This window comes from Mesitornis unicolor, unplaced genomic scaffold (assembly GCF_000695765.1).
Source record: "Mesitornis unicolor isolate BGI_N332 unplaced genomic scaffold, ASM69576v1 scaffold1862, whole genome shotgun sequence".
Classification (NCBI taxonomy): Eukaryota; Metazoa; Chordata; class Aves; order Mesitornithiformes; family Mesitornithidae; genus Mesitornis; species Mesitornis unicolor.
In genome coordinates, this window is record NW_010166915.1 from 1 (window position 1) to 19,921 (window position 19,921).

At 37.2% G+C, this 19,921-nt stretch overlaps 2 protein-coding genes across 2 annotated transcripts in view; one reads left to right on the forward strand and one right to left on the reverse strand.

Moving 5' to 3' along the window:
• Nucleotides 1-849: 849 nt before the first annotated feature.
• TBCD (tubulin folding cofactor D) overlaps nt 850-19,921 on the forward strand; it is a gene marked incomplete at both ends in the record, with an annotated part of 79,554 nt that continues 60,482 nt past the window's right edge. The window contains 5 exons of the mRNA XM_010195112.1: nt 850-1,028; nt 2,186-2,328; nt 3,136-3,196; nt 3,703-3,777; nt 6,833-6,927. Coding sequence (XP_010193414.1) covers nt 850-1,028; nt 2,186-2,328; nt 3,136-3,196; nt 3,703-3,777; nt 6,833-6,927 — 553 coding nt within the window. The remainder of the gene's footprint in view (nt 1,029-2,185; nt 2,329-3,135; nt 3,197-3,702; nt 3,778-6,832; nt 6,928-19,921) is intronic.
• On the reverse strand, nt 10,799-13,372 carry ZNF750 (zinc finger protein 750). Its single transcript, XM_010195110.1, has 2 exons — nt 11,946-13,372; nt 10,799-11,519 (listed from the first exon to the last, which is right to left on the reverse strand). Exons 1-2 carry the CDS (start codon nt 13,370-13,372, stop codon nt 10,799-10,801), a joined length of 2,148 nt encoding a protein of 715 aa, XP_010193412.1.

Genomic DNA, 19,921 nt, shown 5'->3' on the forward strand with positions numbered 1-19,921 from the left:
TTCAACTCCTAATGTTCTGTGATTCTGTGATCTTTGATCTCATAATATTTTGAAAGCCCTGATAAGAGACTGGAACAGGAGGTTGCAGAGTATGTTGCCAGTATGGTTCCATATTCGCAGTGCTTATAGCAAGAATGATAGGTCCTTCAGAGCCCAAGTTGTCAGTCTCTATTAACTAATGATCAGCCTTTAAAACATTCATAAATTGTTTCAGACTGAAAATGCAAAAGGACTATTTCATTAGTAACAGGAATGTATTCCTCATGAAAATTTTGAATCCTGGAAATTTATGCTCATTAATCCAAGACTCTCCCTTCCTCTATGGTTTTTTTTTTACTTTGCTGGTCAACTTTGCCTCTTATGTGCTCAAATGAAAGGTTTTATTGCTGATTGTTTACACATACACAGTATTTCTCATATCTAAATGTTTATGGACATTCAATGTCATAAAAATTCCTGTACCAAAGGAGTTAAGCTGGTGCTGCCTGAAAATAATAAATGAAGAAAGGGAACACTTTCTCTCTATGCAGAAACTGGTTGCAGAGTAAATGAATTCGATTTTCTGACTCCTGGTTAGACTACTGAAAATTCTTAGAGTCCAAAAAAATACTTGAACGTGTTACTTCCAGTGAGAATTAGAGGCGCAAATACTCTCAGAATCTAGATTCATTATAATTTTCATAGTCAAAAGTAATACTTAAAGCAATCCTTCCTGTTTGGTAGGTGAAGGATATTACAGCTATTTGACCAGTGTCTAAGATACTACAAAGTAGGTAATATAAGACATTTGCATTTCAGTAAAGAACTTTCTAAAGAATTTTCTGCTTCCTACCCAATTTTCTTCCTGAGATTTTTCGAAGAACAGTTTTCCTAGCATGTTTGTTTTCTTTTACAGCTGCTACTGTACTTGAGTGTCTTGATAACTGCAAGCTGTCAGAAAGTAATCAGATGGTTCTTCGCAAGCTAGGAATGAAACTTGTTCAACGACTTGGCCTGACATTTGTGAAACCGAAGGTAGCAAAATGGAGGTTAGTTTAAAGCTGAAACAATTAAAAAATAGATACAATCCAAGAGCACTCAAAAACCTTAACTAAATCCATACATTTCACTACTGGCATTCTGCACTCCTAACCTCCCCTCCCCTAAATGAGAAAGAAGGATGTTCCCATGTTATTTGGGAGTGAACACGTTCTTCGTTTGCACTATTTGGAAAAAGTAGATTTCTTCCGCTGTATTTAGTTTTCTGTAATTTTTTTCAATTTGGTGATCTAGTGTTGTGACAAGCCAAATCTTTTGATTTTTTTATGTTGCGCGTTGCACAGGCAGAAGCCTGTTCCTGTGTGATACATAACTTGGTAACGAGGGGAAGACTGTGACCTTTGTTACTGCAGTTGATTTAGTACAGTTTTGTAAGAGTGAACATAACTTCTTCCATTACACAGTTCTACCCTGATTCGATAGAAAGTTCACAGGGGAAAAGTGGTTTACAATCCCACTTTCGTTTTGCATATTAGTCAGGTTTTGGTGTCTGGTTTTACTTACTGCCAGAGGGCAAACTCTTTTTCAGATTTCTCGCACTGATATTTTAAAATTGCATGCTGCCTTGGTGACTATTTTTATTGTATTTCTTTACCAACTTTTGAGAACGTCCTTAGGCATAGAAAATTCTTTTTAGGTGGAAAGTGTACCTTGCCCAATGGCAAAAGTCAGTTTAGCATGTAAAGTGTATCTTTTGTAAGAATGTATCTACACCACAGGCTAAATATCTGAGTACAGCTTGGGCAGAAGGTACTAAGCTAGCTTTAACATTTCAAAAACAATTTTAATAAGTTGATTTTTTAAATCTTTTCAATTTTTTTTAAGTTTTGAAGAGGCTTTTAGGGCATGGGAATTTTGTCTCTCTGTCAGCGGTAGAAAGTAGCTTGTACTGAAACAGGAAAGGGAGAGGTAATGAAAAGGAACCATTTAAATAGTCTAGCTCCTCTCACCTTGGAAAAGAGACAACTGGGTCAGGAGGCAGGAGAATGGGATACTTTTCCCTTTCCTTTAGAGCAATCACTAAATAACTGGAGAGCTGTACATTGAGAGATGTAGTAACTTGGCAAGCAGGCTTTATGACAGGGTGTACCTATTTCAGTTGAAACTCAAATCAGAAAAATAAGTTAACTGTCTGTTTCTTGTGCAGATACCAGCGTGGCTGTCGATCTCTGGCTGCCAATCTGCTAACTCAGAGTTCAGTTGTGCAGAATCAAATGATATCAGTTGCTGCTAATGAAGCTGAAGATGAAGAGGAATATGACATTCCAGGAGAGATTGAAAATGTTGTAGGTGTGTTAAAACTGGACAGAAATTATTGTAATGCCTGCAAATTAAACACACATTGGAAAACAACCTGCTTAGCGCTAAGAAAGTCATGCCGGTATCTGTGCTAATGTGAACAATTGGAAAGACTATAAAACTTCAGTCTATGCAACTGATTAAAATATACTATGTTTTTCTCAGATTATTTGGATTTCAGCATCTCAAACAGAAACTCAATACTGTAGCATTTGTTGTGGGGTTGGGGAATGGAGTTACTGAAATACATTTTACCAGTTTTACCCAGTAATAATGAGAGAGATATCTTGAACCTTTCACAGATTGAAGGATGAATTAAAATTCATAATGAAAAACAAAACAAAAAATTGTGTTACATGAAAGCTAAAGAATCATGGTTGAAATTTTTAGACTGTGGTAGTACGAGAGGAACAGCATTTTTTTGTTACAATGCAGTCATACAGCAGGTCTTCTAGCTTGCTGGTGGATATGCTGTAAATAAATAGGCAAAAATTGCATCAGAAGACTTTTATAACTGAATAATGTAATGAACCACTGAAGAAAGCACCATGACCTCCATTCTGAGTCTTCCACAGTACTTAAAATTTCAGACCAAATTTTCTCTTTTAAAAATGTTTTGACCTCTTTTTTGATTTCAAGTTGTACTTGCATGACAAACAGGAAAAATCTGGATACAAATATTTTATTTAAACTAAGAGGTAGTTATCTTTAAGAGAAAAAATAATTTTGAACGTTTTACAAAGTCTTTCTGTTGTTAAATGAGAATAATCTGTTTTGTTTAAATAAAATTATCTGCAGAGCAATTGTTGGTTGGACTGAAAGACAAAGACACTATTGTCAGGTGGTCTGCAGCAAAAGGGTAGGTTTCTTATGGTTACTCTAATAAACTAATTAAACAACATAGAAATAGTCTGATGTAATCCATTATTGGTAATTTGTGTGTACTGTCAATATTCACAGTTACTTCAAATGGCTTTAGCACAGCTCATGGTATAAAGCCGTGTTTGTATCTTTTTCTGATATGAAATTGGGCTGGCCTTCAGGAAAATTCCAGATAGGTTTGGAAAGAAATGTTCTGGATAAGACTTGATTTGAAGGGTGTAAAGTAGCATTTCTTCAAAACGTGTTTTTTTCTCTTCCACTTTAAAAAATGTATTTCTGTGTTGAATTTGCTGTGGTGTAGCTTTTGCTTCAAGTTTGAGATTATTGTTTTAAGGTAATGTTATTGGAGTGGTGCATTGTCATTTGAAGTCAGTCATCTTATTGTAAGCTTCCAGTAATTTAATTTTTTATAGAACTTATTCATCAAATGCAGCACTAATGAATCACTGTGTGCTTTTCTTTTTCTTCTTTTAACTGCTGTAGAATTGGTAGAATAACTGGAAGACTTCCAAAAGAATTAGCAGACGATGTGATCGGGTCTCTGTTGGATTGTTTTAGGTAAAAATTTATTTCATGCTTTGTGTGTGTGAAACATATCTGCTTATGAAACAACAATTAGGAAGACAGGTCTAAAAATCTGTAAGTTTTGTTGCTCTTCTCCCAGATCTCAAAATCTCTAAGGCATAGATATGCTAAGGGTGTTCGATAATGAAATTATTCCTAATACTTTGTCTTGACTGCATTTTAAGGTGATGTGGAAGGATTAAAGTTGAACTTTAAAAAAATAAAAGGTGCTCATTAATGTGCTGCTTTGGAAATTCCTGGTGTGCTGATGTCTTGAGTCTTGTGTGCATCTTCAGAAACGTAGTAGAACTGGTAATGCTATTCAGAAGGGTTCACAAGAAATGAAGCAATCTCTGTGTGAGGGGAGGTTAAGACATGTAGGAAGAGTGAGGAATAAATGGGGCTTGGTAAAGGTTTATGAAATCATGAATTGCATGGAAATGATTGCCCTCTAGATTTTATATTATTAGAAGCAAACTCAAGTAGCAGGTGACAGGTTTAGAATAAAGAAAAGGTGGTGTTTATTCATGCAGCACATAGTTAAACTGTAAAAACGTCTTGCTTCAGGATGTTGTGGATGGTAAGAGTATATGCCTGAACAAAAAAGGTTTTTCTCTTCTGCAAACTTGTCCGTGATCTGCCAGGGTTTGGAATTGTTTTGGAGAGTGTTGCAATATGCTTGTTCTTATACTATACCTAAGGCATGGACTGTTGGCCATGTCAGAGAGGCTTTTGGGCTAGCTGAAACTTTGGGTTGATCACATATAGCTGCTAGGATGTTCTTTTGATGTGCTTTATTGTGGGATGTCTTGTTCCTGCATGCACGTAGAGCATGTCAAGGACTAAATTATTAAACAAGTATCATACGCTTTTTTGTATCAAATTGCTCATCAAGTCTACATTGAGGACTTGAATATTAAGATCTAAACTGGTGTTTTAGACTAAGCTAATAACAAAAAGAATTTGCAAAAATACTGATAATGTTCAGTTTGTCACTCAAATGTACTCAGTTTTAAAAAATATTCTCATATTGATTGTGAGTACAAATTAAAAATACCAGCTCAAAGGATAACACGTTAAAAAAAGAAGGTATAGCGTCTTAAAAACTTGCAAGGAAAGTATCTACTCAGCCGATACTTACACTGTGTTACCGTGAGTGATTTAAGACGTGCTGCTGATCTCAATTATCCCTGGAGCTTCAAAGACCTGTACTCACTGTGTTTTCTTTCCTTGTTTTTCAAGTCATAGGGTGAGTAATCCAACTAGTAGCTGAGTGACCTGCTTTCTTCAGAAACACCTGGGAACAAATGTAGACAAGGACAGAAGGAATCTCTTCTGTATACTTTGCACTAAATATCTAGTGACCAAAATAAAAATGAGTCAGTTGGCCATCAGGGGCACTTAAATTTATATCTCTTGGGATAAGAAGAAAGGATTTCTTATATGTAGATAGATTAAAAGATGAGATAGGGAAGAACTAAGTGGTCGTTTTTCCTGATGTAGTGAGATTATCAGCACAGTCCTGCAGGGGCCTGTGTGAACCCTGTGCTGCTCAATATACACATAAAGGATCCTGGAAAAAAGGGGAACAATCGGGTGAGGAAATCACTTGATGATTTAAAGTTAGCTAATGTAGCGAAAACTAAAGGTGGCAGAAAAGAAGATGTTACATAAGCTTAAGTTAAGTAACTGGACAGTAAATGACATAGGAAATGTAATGTCTAATTAATGCAAGTGAATGCACTTCGGGAAAAATGCAACTAGCTATAAAACAGTTATTACTACTCAGGAAAGAGGTCTTGAAGTCACGGGTAGCTCTGTCAGAATGTCAGTAGAGTGCTCAGCAGCTGACAGGAAAAAAAAAAGGCAAACAGAAGGTTACATGTTACTAGGAAAGGAAAACATGACAAAACTGCATCACTGAAAAGTGATTTAATTGATGGGGATTCTTCCAAGAAGAAAGAAAAAATAGAAGGATAAAATGGAGATATATAGAATCATAAATATGAAAGAAAGAGGGAAAGTGAGTGATAGTTTACTATTCACTCTTATAACTGGAGAACTGAGAAGCATCAGGAAATACATTTTCAGGCAATTATAATTATACTGTGGAAGTCATTGCCACAGGATGTTATGGAATCGAGAGGTGTAAAGGGAGTTCAAAACGGGATTACACAAATTAAGAGAAGAGAGTCCCAACAGAGGATATTAAATATGACGTTCTGACTGCAACCTCTGGCTTGGGAAGTCTCCATACTGCTGATTGGCAGAGCTAAGAGGAGGCTGATGAGGGGATGATCCTTTCTGCTTTGTCTTTGGTTAAGCATCTGCTATTGGTCCATGTTGGAGACAGGATACTGGGAGAGATGAAGCTGTGATATGACCTAGTCTGGCTGTTCAAAGTTTTATTCTTACATTCCTGTTCCTAGTTTAATACAAAATGAACTTTTTGGATGTTTAGTCGTGCAGCATGCAGCCTTTCCCTTTGTCACTCCTTTATCTGCCAGTCCACCAAAAATTGTGTACCATTTTTGATATTTATTTTGCTGCTTCATTACAAGTTGCTCTGTTATGTTTTATGGTTTTTTTTTTTAAAGGTGGATAAGCACCACTGTTCACTGTGTAAGTTCGTGTAATGTGTTTAATGGAAACTATTACTTGAACCTGTTTTGCTAGTGGGCTGTGTTTGGCATGAAATTAATTAGTTATTTTGGGTATGTTCTGTAAATCTGCATATTTTGCCAGTGTACTAGAAAGTTTTTTTCCTTTTCTGGATGAGTTTCAGGTATTGTACTCTTCTGTATTGAGGCTACATTTATATTGATAAATGGGTTTTTTGCTTATTTGATCATATTTATAACAGTATTTATGTCACACAAAATGAGAAAGAAAACATGTTCAACTTGTCATTCTTATGAAGTCTAACAGGATTAATGACACAATGCTGGTTTAGAGTGTGTCTTTCCGAATGTCAGGAATTCACCATGAAAAATGAAATCTGAAAAGGGAAAACTGGTCTTAACAAAACTTGTCTTTGCTCTTAAATTAGTTTCCAGGAAACAGACAATGCATGGCATGGTGGATGCCTGGCTCTGGCTGAATTAGGCAGAAGAGGATTGTTGCTCCCTTCCCGAATTTCAGATGGTGAGTTGTAGTAGCTAAATGTTAGTAAGTTCATGAATTAATGATTTATAGCGTTAGAGATTGAATGTGTGGCAGTAGACTGGAATTTGCTGATGTGGATGTGCTGAATAATACCATCATCATTCAGTACTGGAGTTAGTAGGATGTTGAGATTGTGGAGCGTGTTCAGAGAAGAGCCACAAGGATGGTGAGGGCTCTGGAGAACAAGCCTGATGAGGAGCGGCTGAGGGAACTGGGCTTGTTTAGCCTGGAGAAGAGAAGGCTGAGGGGAGCCCTCATCACCACCTACAACTGCCTCAAGGGAGGTTGTAGAGAGGTGGGTGCTGGTCTCTTCTCCCAGGTGATGGGGGACAGAGCAAGGGGAAACGGCACCAAGCTGTGCCAAGGGAGGTTCAGGTCAGAGATAAGGAGGAAGTTCTTTACTGAGAGGGTCGTCAGAGGCTGGAACAGGCTGCCCAGGGAGGTGGTGGAGTCACCATCCCTGGATGTGTTTAAAGAGCGGGTAGACGAGGTACTTAGGGATATGGTTTAGGGAGTGAACAGGAGCGGTTGGACGTGATGATCTCGGAGGTCTTTTCCAACTGAGCGATTCTGTGATTCTGTGATTAGTATTGAATTCTAGAGTGAAAAGTAAGCCTATGGGGATATTTAAGGTACCTCTGTCAAAAGCATTGTCTTGGGTGTGCCTTTTTTGTACTTAATAAATTTTTCTTTCCAAAATGAAATTAGTTTCTTGGGATTTTCTTCTTTCTTCCTCCCTCCTCTGTTTCTTTGTACAGTTGTATAAAAATAATTCTGTATGTCTCTATATTGTGTCAGTGTCATTATTTAAATAGAAGATGTTAAATAATTGATGACTAACTTGCACTTTAAAGCTAGTAGCTTCTGCTGTTTGTTTCTGATTAAATTTAAGAGGCCAATTTTACGTAATTTATACAAAGAGCTCTCTAAGTTTTTAATGGGTTTTTGAAACACCAGACTGGAAAGAAAAATAAGAGGACACAGGAATTGTTCGTGTGTTCCGTATGTATCAACGTACACTGAAGTACAGAGATCAATGTGAAAGTAGTAGTTCTCTGGTGATTTTGGTTAATTTTTTGTAGACCTGAAATGACAAAAGCGTAATGTAGGTACACATCCACTATTGGGCACTTTTACAGCAATACTTTGGGTAGACGGCTCTTTTGATCTCATCTAGTGCTCCTGTGTTGAACAAAGTTGTTGAACACTAATTTTCAAAAATATTTTAAAACTGGTGGTCCACACTAGCAAACTGGGTTGCAAGGTCTTTTCTGTTCTGAAGATCTGTTGACTTGTTCTGGAACAAACTGTTAAACGCTGTATTTTACCGTTCTTTATTCTGTCTGCATGAAAAGAGTTCATGTCCAAGATAGTGTCTGTTTTGTGTGTGAGAATTTTTGTGCAGCTAGCTTTCAGTTAGTTTCCCTTTTAGAATTGCTTTTGCCCTTGTATGATAAAGATAAAACAGTTAAAAAACCCCTGAACTTTACAAACGGGATGTCATCCCAAGGTAAGCCTCTATTTTAGTCCTAACAAAACCGAAACTGTACCCCTCTGTCAAGGAGTTGGGATAGCATCGTGTAATAGATTTATTTTTTTTAATTTTTATTTTTAAATCTAAATTGGAAGTTTCATGCAAGTTTGATATTATGTAGGACTGCAAAAGACGTGAGTGAATCCCAGCTCTTCCAGTGATTCGGCCTGTGCTGTGGAAACATCTCTGTCCACATTTTAGGTTGAGTGTTTGTATATGTAGAATGGGGATGACAGTTGTGTCCTTCACACTCTTCTTTTTCTGCAGAGGTGCAGTGAAAATATATTGCTGCCCGTGGAGGTGGTTTTACTATACCTAGGTTTATATGCAAATTTTGTCAAATTACTTAAGATGTAACCTTCTGTTACTGGAGTGGAAGAAAGTAAAGCTAAGATGGAGAGGGAGGAAGGAAAGGATGGAACACAGTCCTGGCAGCAAGGTCTTTCTGGGAAAGAGATAGGCATAAAGGCCTAAGAAAAAACAATTTCATAGGAACTGTAAGTTTCTTAACAGAACAGTGCTAAGAATTCCAACAACGGTTGGATAAAAAACCTAATCAGAGACTGCCTTGACTAAACTGCAGTTCCTTTGGTTATCTGATACTGAAGAATGAGTTATGCAGAGGGCAGGAGTGTATGATACTGTGAAGGATGAGTATAAGAGGATAGTCTGAATTTGTAGGGATAGAATTTGGAAAGACACTGCCATGAAATAGGATGAAACTAGTGAAGAATGTAACTGGTAATGACAAATCATGTTATATCTGGCTCTGGCTGGGCTGTTAGCTCAAAACACCATAGCACAAGAAATTAGAAAAAAGATTCTGGGAAGTCTGTGTTGTCCTGAATGCAGCTCTGCTTCCTTACTTTGTACTTTAGGTTTATACCTACTGCCAATGTTTAGGCAGGTGAGGATGTCTCTTACCTGAATAATGGATCAATGAGAAATGTATACCCGTAGTTTTAAGTGAATAATACTTAGTCAGTCTTTGTTTTACTTAGGCTGATAATGCACACTGTGCAAACTTATGCACGGTGTTTATATAATGGAATGGCCTTATTTTAGTTAAACTCTTTGTAGAAGTTTGGATAACCTGGACAGCAGCTTTAAGACAGAGGGAATTCTGTGGTTTGTCATATGGAGCTAAAGTATGGATGAATTGATCCGCATAATTAACTTCCTTCACTGAAGAAAGTTCCTTTTTTAGAGTTAGTTGTTATTCCATGCCAAATTCTATTTCTAAATTAAAAATATAGTTAGCAATTTCCCTGATAGTTTCTCTTCAAAAGGTTTGTTACAGATAGTGTTGTGCATGTATTTGTTTTCATTAATGACTTTCCATATGTTTTAAGTACAGGTCACAGATTTATTTGGAAAAATGCAAGTTTATATACACAGTTATAGAAGCAGAAAATAGTATTAGGATGTATGTAGAAACACACTGAAACTGATATTTCAGCGTACATGTATCGCTAACTAAGACCTTCACTGGGACAGTTTGCCTCAGGTGAAATAAATTATATAAATAACCTTTTAGGCTTGGAGTTTGAGAGTTGCCCAGTGTCTGTCTAACCTCAGAGGATTAGGCACCTAAATTGTTTAGATCTTCAAGTTTTCGGTATTGTTTTCATAGTGGTTCAATTAAAGGTGAACATAAACTGCATTTGTTAAACTGGTGCAGGCTTCTTTGGTTTAACTTCAATCTTGTTCTTAGTCGACACAAGAAAAAGCTTGCTTATACAAGGTTTGGATCAGTTTGTTTAAACTGGCATCTGCCTCTAAGGAACAAAATTTGGTCTGTTTTGTATTGTGGCATAATGGCAAAGTGCATTCATACACAAAACAGATTTTACAGTAAATTCTAAATAGCCAGGTTTAATATTAAGCTTATTTAAACTACTGCACAGTGAAATAAAAAGTTTATCAAAGAAATAAGACTTATTAAATGAAATCAAGCCTGAAAAATGCTATGACAGTATTATTGAACAGTATTGTTTCTAGAGCTTAAACATCTTTTCAGAAAAGAAGTTGTAAAAGTTATTTTACATTAATACAATTGCAAAAAACCTTAAAGATTCATCTGATGTACTTTGGCTTTAGTAATGAATGCAAAAATTCACTCATCAAAATTTGAGCTTATACAAGAGAAAGTTCAGTTACTTAAAAATATTAATATAAAATTATGAACATTATTTACATGGGAGAGATTGAGTGTGTCTGTCATGGACCAAACCCAGTGAGAGACGGTTTGTACAGGTTTTATGATGTTGCTGGTAACTAGCTTCTGTGACCAGAAACTCATTGGGAAGTGAAGTATTAAGATACTCTTGTTCTCTTCCTTAAAGTGAAGACTCTGCTACAGTCATTTGGCCTTGCTCTTTTAGTGCCTTGCTGTGATTTTGCTGATTCTTTTTGATTTGTCCTTTTTTGTCCTTTTACTTTTTGATTGCACTGAGTATCCTGAGTATCAGAAGAATTAAGAGTAGCTTCTGTACCTGAAGCATTATTGTCCTGAGAACTCTGCCCCTCGTTGTCCATTCTCACTTTGCTAGGGCTGTATGCAGCCAGCTGACAGAGAGCTACGGCTGCTGTTTGCTTCTGTTCATCGCAGCTGTCAATTATTCTTAAATCTTGAGCTTCATTACGGTGAGCTATGAAAGAAGATTTATCACAGGCACCATTAATAGGGTTCTTGGGGTTACATGCATCTGCTCCAGAGGTTTCGTTTTCAGTGTCTGGAGAAGTAGCAGCACCATTATCGTGAGATGGACTGTGGAATGACGTTTTCAGGCTTACTGTGTTACAGGAATCTTTTACTGAGAGGTTGAGAGGCATGTCTTGCAATTCTAGAAAGTTCTGGCTTTCTGCTTTGGATGTGGTTTTGTATGCATGCTTGTGAATGGGTCCTGTGTTTGTGTCAGCCTTCTTTGAAAGATTAAGGGGAGCTATGCCTGTGTCTTCTTCCGTGTTGGACAGTGAGCCCTCATTGTTATGGCATTCATTCTGCGTATGTGAATCTTCATCAGTGACGTTAATGCTGAAAGAAATGAGGAGATAAGAGAATTCATTATCAGTTGCTCTTTTAAATTGAGACTGAGGAAGTAGGCAGGAAGGAAAGAAAAAAATCTGGCTAGACATCTGATGGTATTGTTGCTTCTCCTTTAATTCCCCCAAGTCCCTTTCACCATAACACATTGCTGTAATACAGCTAATTGCCTGAAATATGCAGACACGTGCATAGTAACGGCATAGGAAGTACGTTATATGCTTCAGGAGAATGAGTGGTCTGCTCCCTGTAGTAACTGTGAGTTGTACTGTGTTTTGCACAGTTGATATAGAACAAATTATCTCAATACTGTAAATGTAAATATATTCTAGGAGCATTTCATGAAATGCGTCTGTCTATCTTTGTGTGTCCCTAATAAATCTGACAGGAATCTGTGAAGTGATTTTATTACTTTACCTGGTAGGTGAATCTCCTCTGTCTTGCTGTGTCTGCGCACTTTGAAGCAGAGTTGGTTGTTCAATGGTTTTTCTCACAGGTCTGAAAGCTGTGAAGTTTTCTTCTGGTTGATCATACTTGCCAAGTGATGTAGAAGATGACTTGTTAGAGAGGTCGAATAAACCTTCACATGCATGGCTTGTCTGAGTGAAGTTGGTTGGGCTAGGTCTGCCAGGGGAGCCTGTTGCTGCACTTCCTGCAAGAGGGCTCATTTTAGCGTTCTCTCTTTCGTTTTGGTCGTCTTTGGAATGACTTTTGGCATGCAATAATGTAATTTCTTTTTCATAATCCGCTTGTTTTTTATGTGAACTTAGAGGGTATTGTTGGGATGGGCTTAAAGAAGCTGGATACAGCAAGGTGGTTTCTTCCATTAGATGAGAATTTTGTTCTCTGTTAATACCAGCTACATGTGAAAATCTGTAAAATGGAGGATCTGTTGGCCTACAAAATCCATAGGGTATCGGAGGAGTGGAATGATACTGCTGGAACAATCGATAGTGTTCATACGCTGATGGATTTATGGGTTTTGGAAGTGGCCCAGGGTGGGGAAGAAAGTGTCTTTGATCTTGTGTGCCGTAGACAGACAGAGCAGAGCTTTCACACTCTGAATTACCTGGAAGCAAGTAAGGTGTGTAGATAGCCAGCCTGTGCTCATAAAAATGGGGTGAGTACTCGGGAATCATTGGTTGCATGTAAGGTGAAATGGAACCAAAGCCTTTTGTGGGAGTAACTTTATGTGAAAACTCTGAGAGGAAAGGAGAACCTGCTTTCCACGGGTGACTTGGTGCATGGAATGCAGACTTAGCGTGAAAAGGTGAACTTTTGTTAGAGAGCGATATAATTTCAGGTACTTCACTGGTTTCCGAGCCTTTGCTATCTCTGTGTTCTCCTACAGGAACGAAAGCCGAGGGCCTCACAATGCTGTCCAGATGGGGCTGCATGATGATGGTGCTTTCTGTTGCAGTACTGGCAGGGATTAGCTCCTTCTGAATAGCAGGTTTCTGTCCTTGAATTGCTGAGTTTGTTGCCTGGTTTTGTAATTCAACGTTTTCCTTGGCATCTTCTTTTGAAAAAGGATATTGAGGCTTTGAATCGAGATTTGACAGTCCATTTGTGACAGATTTAGAAGAAGTTGGTTTGACTGTAGGTTCGAGCTGATTGATCTGCTTGGACTCCAAGGAACTGCTCTTTGGACACTTGATTACACGATCCTGCTCTGATACTAAAGTAATTGAGTTTTTGCAAAGGCCATATTTCATATGGTTAAAAAGATGGGATTTCTCATTGCAAGTAAAGGGGCACTGAAAGCACTTGTACTTAAATGGCTTTCCTGGTGGTCTTGGGATGTAATGAGGCTTCTTTGGTTTACGTTCTTTGAGGAGGCTCATTTTTTTTCAGCTGTGAACAATTAAATGTAATGATTCTTTATAAAAACTTTATTGTGGTTAGCTTTCCTCAGTTGTAGCCTCTTGATGTTTCCAGTTTTTCAGGTTTCTAGAATCCTTCTTCCCAGGTGAAGATAGGAAGCCAACTCTGGTGGTGTCTCAGGGAAGAGGGGGTCCCAGAAAACAACACTTTTGCAACTGGTAGTGCAGGAACTGTAACACAAAGTTTAAAATTAGCTGTAGTGGAACATTGGCACTAAATACAAAGTGATACATTCCTTTAACTGTCTTCCCCCTTGTATTACATACGGTGCGTTGGGGGGTTTTTAAAACAAAACAAAAATGCTAGATGCCAGACTTGAGATAAACGTGCATTAAACTTTGACATCCTTCCACACCTAAACGTAGTCACAGAAGTGGCCTAATTTTCAGCAGTGCTAGTCGCCTGAGTTTTCTTTGAAAACTGAAGGAACATGCATTCAGAAGATGAAAGTAGAAATCTAGGTGGAGCTGTTGGGAGAGAAGCGGAGGTGGGTAGGGTGAGAAGAGGCAGGTCCTGGCAGCAGCAGGCTGTGGGGTGAGCCTGTTGGGCAGGTTGGGGAGAGAGAGGAGGGAATTTCCTGCTTTGGTGAAATGAGGGTGGAGTGAATTGGTTGCACTTGGGGAGCTGACTTGGCTCTTTCAGACTGACCAACCCCCTCTTTTAACTGGCATGGCATTTCCTAACAGCCTAATCTCAATGGATACCTCAAAAGTGGCCAATCTCTCGAAGGATAAAACCACACCAATTTTCTTCCTCTTCCTAATTCAATTAAGAGAAATGAGTACTGCAATATCTGACTAATAGAGTCTTCTGCTTGATAAACACGTTTCACATTCTTCTGCTGCGTAGCACCTTCCATATTGCATATAGTTAGCAGACACACACAAGTATCTTAATTCAGGTAAAAAACTGTGTGACAGTGATTGATTTATGGGGGAATGATCCATCTGCCTTTCTTCAGAAAAACTAGGGTTGTGGATACTTTATACAGCCCAATGATTTGCTCAGTAGATAAGTCAGGAGGGCTTGTATCAGCTTGTTCCATTATGTTCGCTGATTCTGAAGGCGTGAGAAACTCTCAGAGTCAAGTTCTCATGATTTTATAGGATGTGTTATGGCAGAGATCTAAAAACTGATGATTTCATCATGAACTATAAGCATCATTATCAAAATGATGACTGTTGCAAAACCACGTACTGTATCTATTGTGTTACCCGAAACTACAGGAATACTAATTGCAAGAGTGACTAGATAGCTTGAGATTTATTTTTTTTAAAGCTTTTTACATAGAAGTTTGAATTAGTAGTATTAAAATACTTTATGAAAAGAATTGGTAGTAATTACATTTTAGTTAGAGATGTTTTGCATTTCTTAAATCAGAGATTATTTACTAGAAAATGACATGCAACACATTACGAGAACTGACGGCAAAGCTACAGAATTGCTGCTTGTTTCATCAGGTATAGTAATTCTAGCAAATTGTATTAAATGTTGTTTCTGATGTCATAGAAATATTAGTTTTTATTAAAATAGTAATCATGAAGGCATTCTGAAAAATGCAAAGCTGCTCTGTAAGTAGAAAAAACAATCAAGCTTTTTCTTAAAATTAACAAATGATTAAATGTACGATAGCCTGAAGAAAAAGGAATGCATGGAGAAGTAGCTTCTTATTTTCCAGGTTTTAGCGAAGCTTTTTTGGTTGGTTGAGTTGAATACTGATACTGTAACAGTGGAAAAAAATTGAATTATATAGCAGCTTCTTCAAGTCTTGTCACTGGAGTGTGGTTAAAATGGTAGTTCAGTAACTTTTAAGAAAATCTTACAGTATTTAAAATTATCTTAAATAAAGCTAGCCAGAATTCTTTTGAAAGATTAAAAATAATGCTTTCACATTTGAAAATAAAAAATAAAAAATTGAGGTGTAGGAAGGGAGGTTTGGAGAGGGAAGTGGTCTCTTTCTTGTGCCTTAAGTGAGCTTGTTGCATCTGATTTTGACTAATGATGTGTAACTGATGTGGATAGTTTGTGATGGACTCGATCGAGTCAGTTTGTACTTGTTGTTCTTTATATCTTTGTGGAAGTACTTGTACTAATTATCCTTGAAAAAAGATATTGTTGTCAAAACTCCATTGCATTCTTAGTTGGACCATGTATGATAACAATCCCAATTTGCATTCAGGTGCAGCACTTATAATAAAGATATGTTAATTAGGTTTTCTTGTTCCGCTGGCTTTCCTTTGCTTAATAATGAAAATTCCTGTGTGTCCTGTTCCCCCCCACCCCGACTTTGTACTTGGTATTTAACTTTGATTCAAGTTATTCCTGTTCAACAGAGTATTAACTATCGTTTCTTAATAAAATGAAATGCATCGTTGCAGTTTTAATGTTAGAAGTTTAGAGCACTGGAATTTCTTTGCCATGTGTACAGCGGCAGAGAATTACAACAGCTTTTTTTTTTAATTTGTTTTGCTGGCGTGCTCAGCCTGCAGACAGCATTGCTGCCAGAACCTGCTGCTCTGACTTGAGAGGTGTAGAGCAAGTAGCTTGTTTTAAAGGGTGTTTACCCTTTCATAAACTTAGGCTATTGATGAATGTTCTGTTTTTCTCTTTTCTCTTTTAATTCCTTTTTTCTCACGGTTTAAAAATGCCACTAATAAAATATTTATAAACCCAGACAAGAAGGATAATTTCTCCTCCAGTCTCTAAGTAAAATACAGGAGTATCTGGCAGAAGTATGTATTTCATAATTAAGAAAAAAACATTAAAACAGTTTAATCGTACACATACAGAAATAATTTAATGCTTTAAAATAGGTGCAACCAATTAAAACTGTCTCTATATAAATAATGTTAGTTACTTACACTTCTACAATGCATATTTTGTGCTTACAAAATTAAAATTTAGTATTAGAAAGAAAAATCAAAGTATTTGCTTTTTCCTTAAACTTGAGTGCCATAACTTGTGATACACTTTAAAAATTGAAAAAAATTCTTCAGTAGCAGGACGGTAATTCTCCTGTAACTTTCTCTTTAGATTGAGAAATTGTTTCCTGTGTGCCTGATTTTAAAAATGCAGATAGTTATAATGATTTTCTTACTCTAGTTTTGAACTGTGGTAGTATCATTTATTTATATTTTTACAGAAAACAGGTTATTCAGATTATATCGGCTAAACTTGAGGTTCTCTTAGTTGTTTGTTTCTTGTCAATAGTATTACCTCCTCACGGCTTTCTAATCTGTCACCCTTTCCAACCTGAGACCGATAGCTGCATGTTTTCTTCGTTCTGTTTTTGAAAGCATGTTGTTGCTACCTCCTTGCTTTTAGGAAATTAGCAAGTTCAGAAAATGTTGTTTAGCATAGTGTGCGTGTCTGTTTAGAAAAATATAAACAAGAAGTATGTGGGTATACGTACATACACACATACATGCACATATGCATCCATACACACACATGTATATGTACATATATACGTGCATGTTCTTTTTTAGGTTTTTAAGTAGTCTAAATTGTTTAAGATGCCCAGTTGATCAAAGAGGAAATTTCAAAATGTCTTTTATTACAAGCAGGGATGGTAATTATATTTCTTTTTAGGACACTGCTTTAGCAAACTACGTAACAGTTTGTCATGCACACTCCATTATTATTGCAGTATCCTTTTGGTGATGTTGATCTCTCTGACCAGGAGTACTCACTGGGGTGGAACATTTTGAAGGACATGCTATAATTAAAATATTGTGATGTGGCATTATTGCATAACTCAAGGACATGCCATTGTCACCTACCTAGAGTGTTGCAAGAACAAGATTGGTGGGTTTTATTCTAGCAGAGATTTTCCAGTGATTAACTACCACTCCCTTCTAAACTTCCAGTTCCTTCAAACTGAAAGATAAATTTTAACGCAACTGTTTGTTAATTAGGAGGAAACATGGGTGAGAGGAGTGGGTTGGTAAGGACTGGAAAGGAAGCGTGTGTTGAAGGTACGGACTGAAGGGGACTGCGAGCTTGTGTGTGAGTGCGCGCGCGTGTGTGTCTGTGTGTGTGTGCGTGGGAGAGGAAGTACAGAAACGCAGGTTAAATGAGTTGGTTAGGCAGCGTGGATAAGAAGTAGAAATCTTTGTAAATATTAAGTTAATAATTCAATGTCTTAATACACTTTAATTGGCTAAAGAGAGAGTAACTCAAAACAATCTGATTTTCTGTGCTAAATTTCCAGAAGCTTGAAAAAATCATAAATCAAATGGAGTACCTTATTTTCATACAAGCTTTTCAGATTAACCCAACACTAGTGTGTGAAGAATAATTTACAAACTAAACAGCAATTTTAAACGGTACAGCTTTTTATCATACTTCAATATAATACATTAATATCTTGTATGAAAAAAAGTGCTTAAAACCCTTTTCACCAACAAGAGATAATTGTTGTAAAAACTTGCAAGAGTTAGGTTTTTTTCCCAGACTAAAATATTTCCCTCTCCTGTTGAAACTTTCTGCCGAAAGCTTAGCCTGGTGCAGTAAATGCACCTGCTAGGAGTGACCCAGGCTTTAGAGACAGCTGAAAAATGAACAGCTCTGCTTTACTTTTTTAGATGTTAATATGAACACATTTTATTTGGAAAAAAAATAAAAGCTCTGAAGTATGTACTTACCAGATACATAGGTGTCTGAAACCTTCAAGGTGATCGCTGTTGGGACGCTGTAGCTGTCACTGCTGAGAGAGAAGTACCTGTTCTCTGCTTGATCTCTAAGTGAAACTGCAGGAGGTTATTTCAGGGGGAGGGACTTAAGAAGTGTAGGAGTTGAGCCCTCGGGGTGTAGAGATGCACCTGATATTACTCCAGCCTGAAGCTACGATTCATTTGTTTGCGTCCACTGCTTTCATTCAGCATTACCTCAGCATCTAAGCTATCGAAGAGAGCTCTTGTCGCTTTTGTGCCCTCCAACAACCAAGTTTTACTCTGAACTGTAGTGTCTGTTTCTCTGAGTAGCAAACTGCAATGTGGGGTCAAAAGTGGCTTAGGTAATATACTGAGCTTTTAATATATTTAACGTCCATAGAAGTGACTCGTGAGCAGCAGAAGTGACTGTACATAAGGGGTAGCAAAACTTAAATATAATAATTTTACTCTTTTATTAGAGACTGGCACTTTTTATTGAATGCCTTCATAGCTTTAATATTCTTTCTGTTTTTTTCCTCCCCCTCTCCATTTTTATTTAAATCTTTTTGTCCTTCATGAGTCTCCTTTCAGAAGGCGGGACTGAACTAACTCCAAGCTTGCTTGCCACAGGAACCTGCCAAAGCTTGCCTATAATCAGCAGTCAAATGTACAGATCCTGTAAATGGGAAGGAGTCACCTCAGGAAGAAATTGATTACCACGTCTATGCGTTTGCTTGGGAGCTGTGAAACTGGATGGTGAAAGGAGAAAGTCAACTGATGGTCCACTGATTAGCGCTAGCACTTGCGTTCAGTTGCATTCTACTTAGAGTTTGTAAATGACAAGTTTATTGGTGGTTTTGCCTGTCATCTAGTGACATTGTGGGGTTGTTTAGTCAAATAATAACCGCTTGCATACTGGTTGTTAAAAGGAAAATCTTTTGATAGCTGTAGCTCTAAAAAACCCTCCCTCTTAGTGAATGTAAAAACAAAGGAGTTTTTGGCTACTAATTCTGATGTTACCGAGACATTACAATTTCTGTTCAGAACTGTTAAATTCACCTGGATGAGCATGCTAATGTTCTTATATCACCCACTGCTTTATAGATAAGACAGTTGCAGATTTTTAAACGCAATTTTAAAATGTAGAAGTATGCCGAATTTTATACTTGGCAGAAGTATGGTCTTTTGAATGAAAATTAAGGAAACTGTCACTACAGAACCTGTTTAGGCAGTGGGTAAAAGTTCTTTCAAAATCGGTCTCTAGAGCACTGCCTTAAAAATAACTTTAGAGGTGTGGCCTTTGTCTTGAAGGATGACTTACAGACATCCACTTTCCTATATAGGTATGCGGCTCATCGTCATTACCCTTGCTTTGCCAGTGTAGTTTTCTATAAAATTTTTCTGAAAATAAGCAATCACCAATTTTAAGGTAGAAATGTGGTTCTATTTTAAAAAGTTTATTTTTATTATTAGGTTCCTACAATACAGCTTAGCAGTGTAAAAAGATGCCATATTATTATCTAGTTGTTTGTAAATAATTTGCTTTAAATGGAATAACAAGAAAGTTTGTAGTCCATCATTCTTCCATTTGGTTGTAAAATGTTTTGAAGATAAGTAGTATATTAGAAAATTTTACCTGCAGAGAAAGGTCTTGTGATGTCTGCATTCAGAAACATCTCTGAAAAGAACTAAGGAGAAGAGTCCTTTTCTTTCTCAACAGAAGATTATTGAGTAGTCCTCACTCAGTAGTGAGTAGTCTTTCTTTCATGTCACTTAAGTTTGTGTGCCTTATCAATCTACATAACTGTTCTCATTTTTCTTCTGCCAATGCGGATCATTTTATGTTGTCTGTAG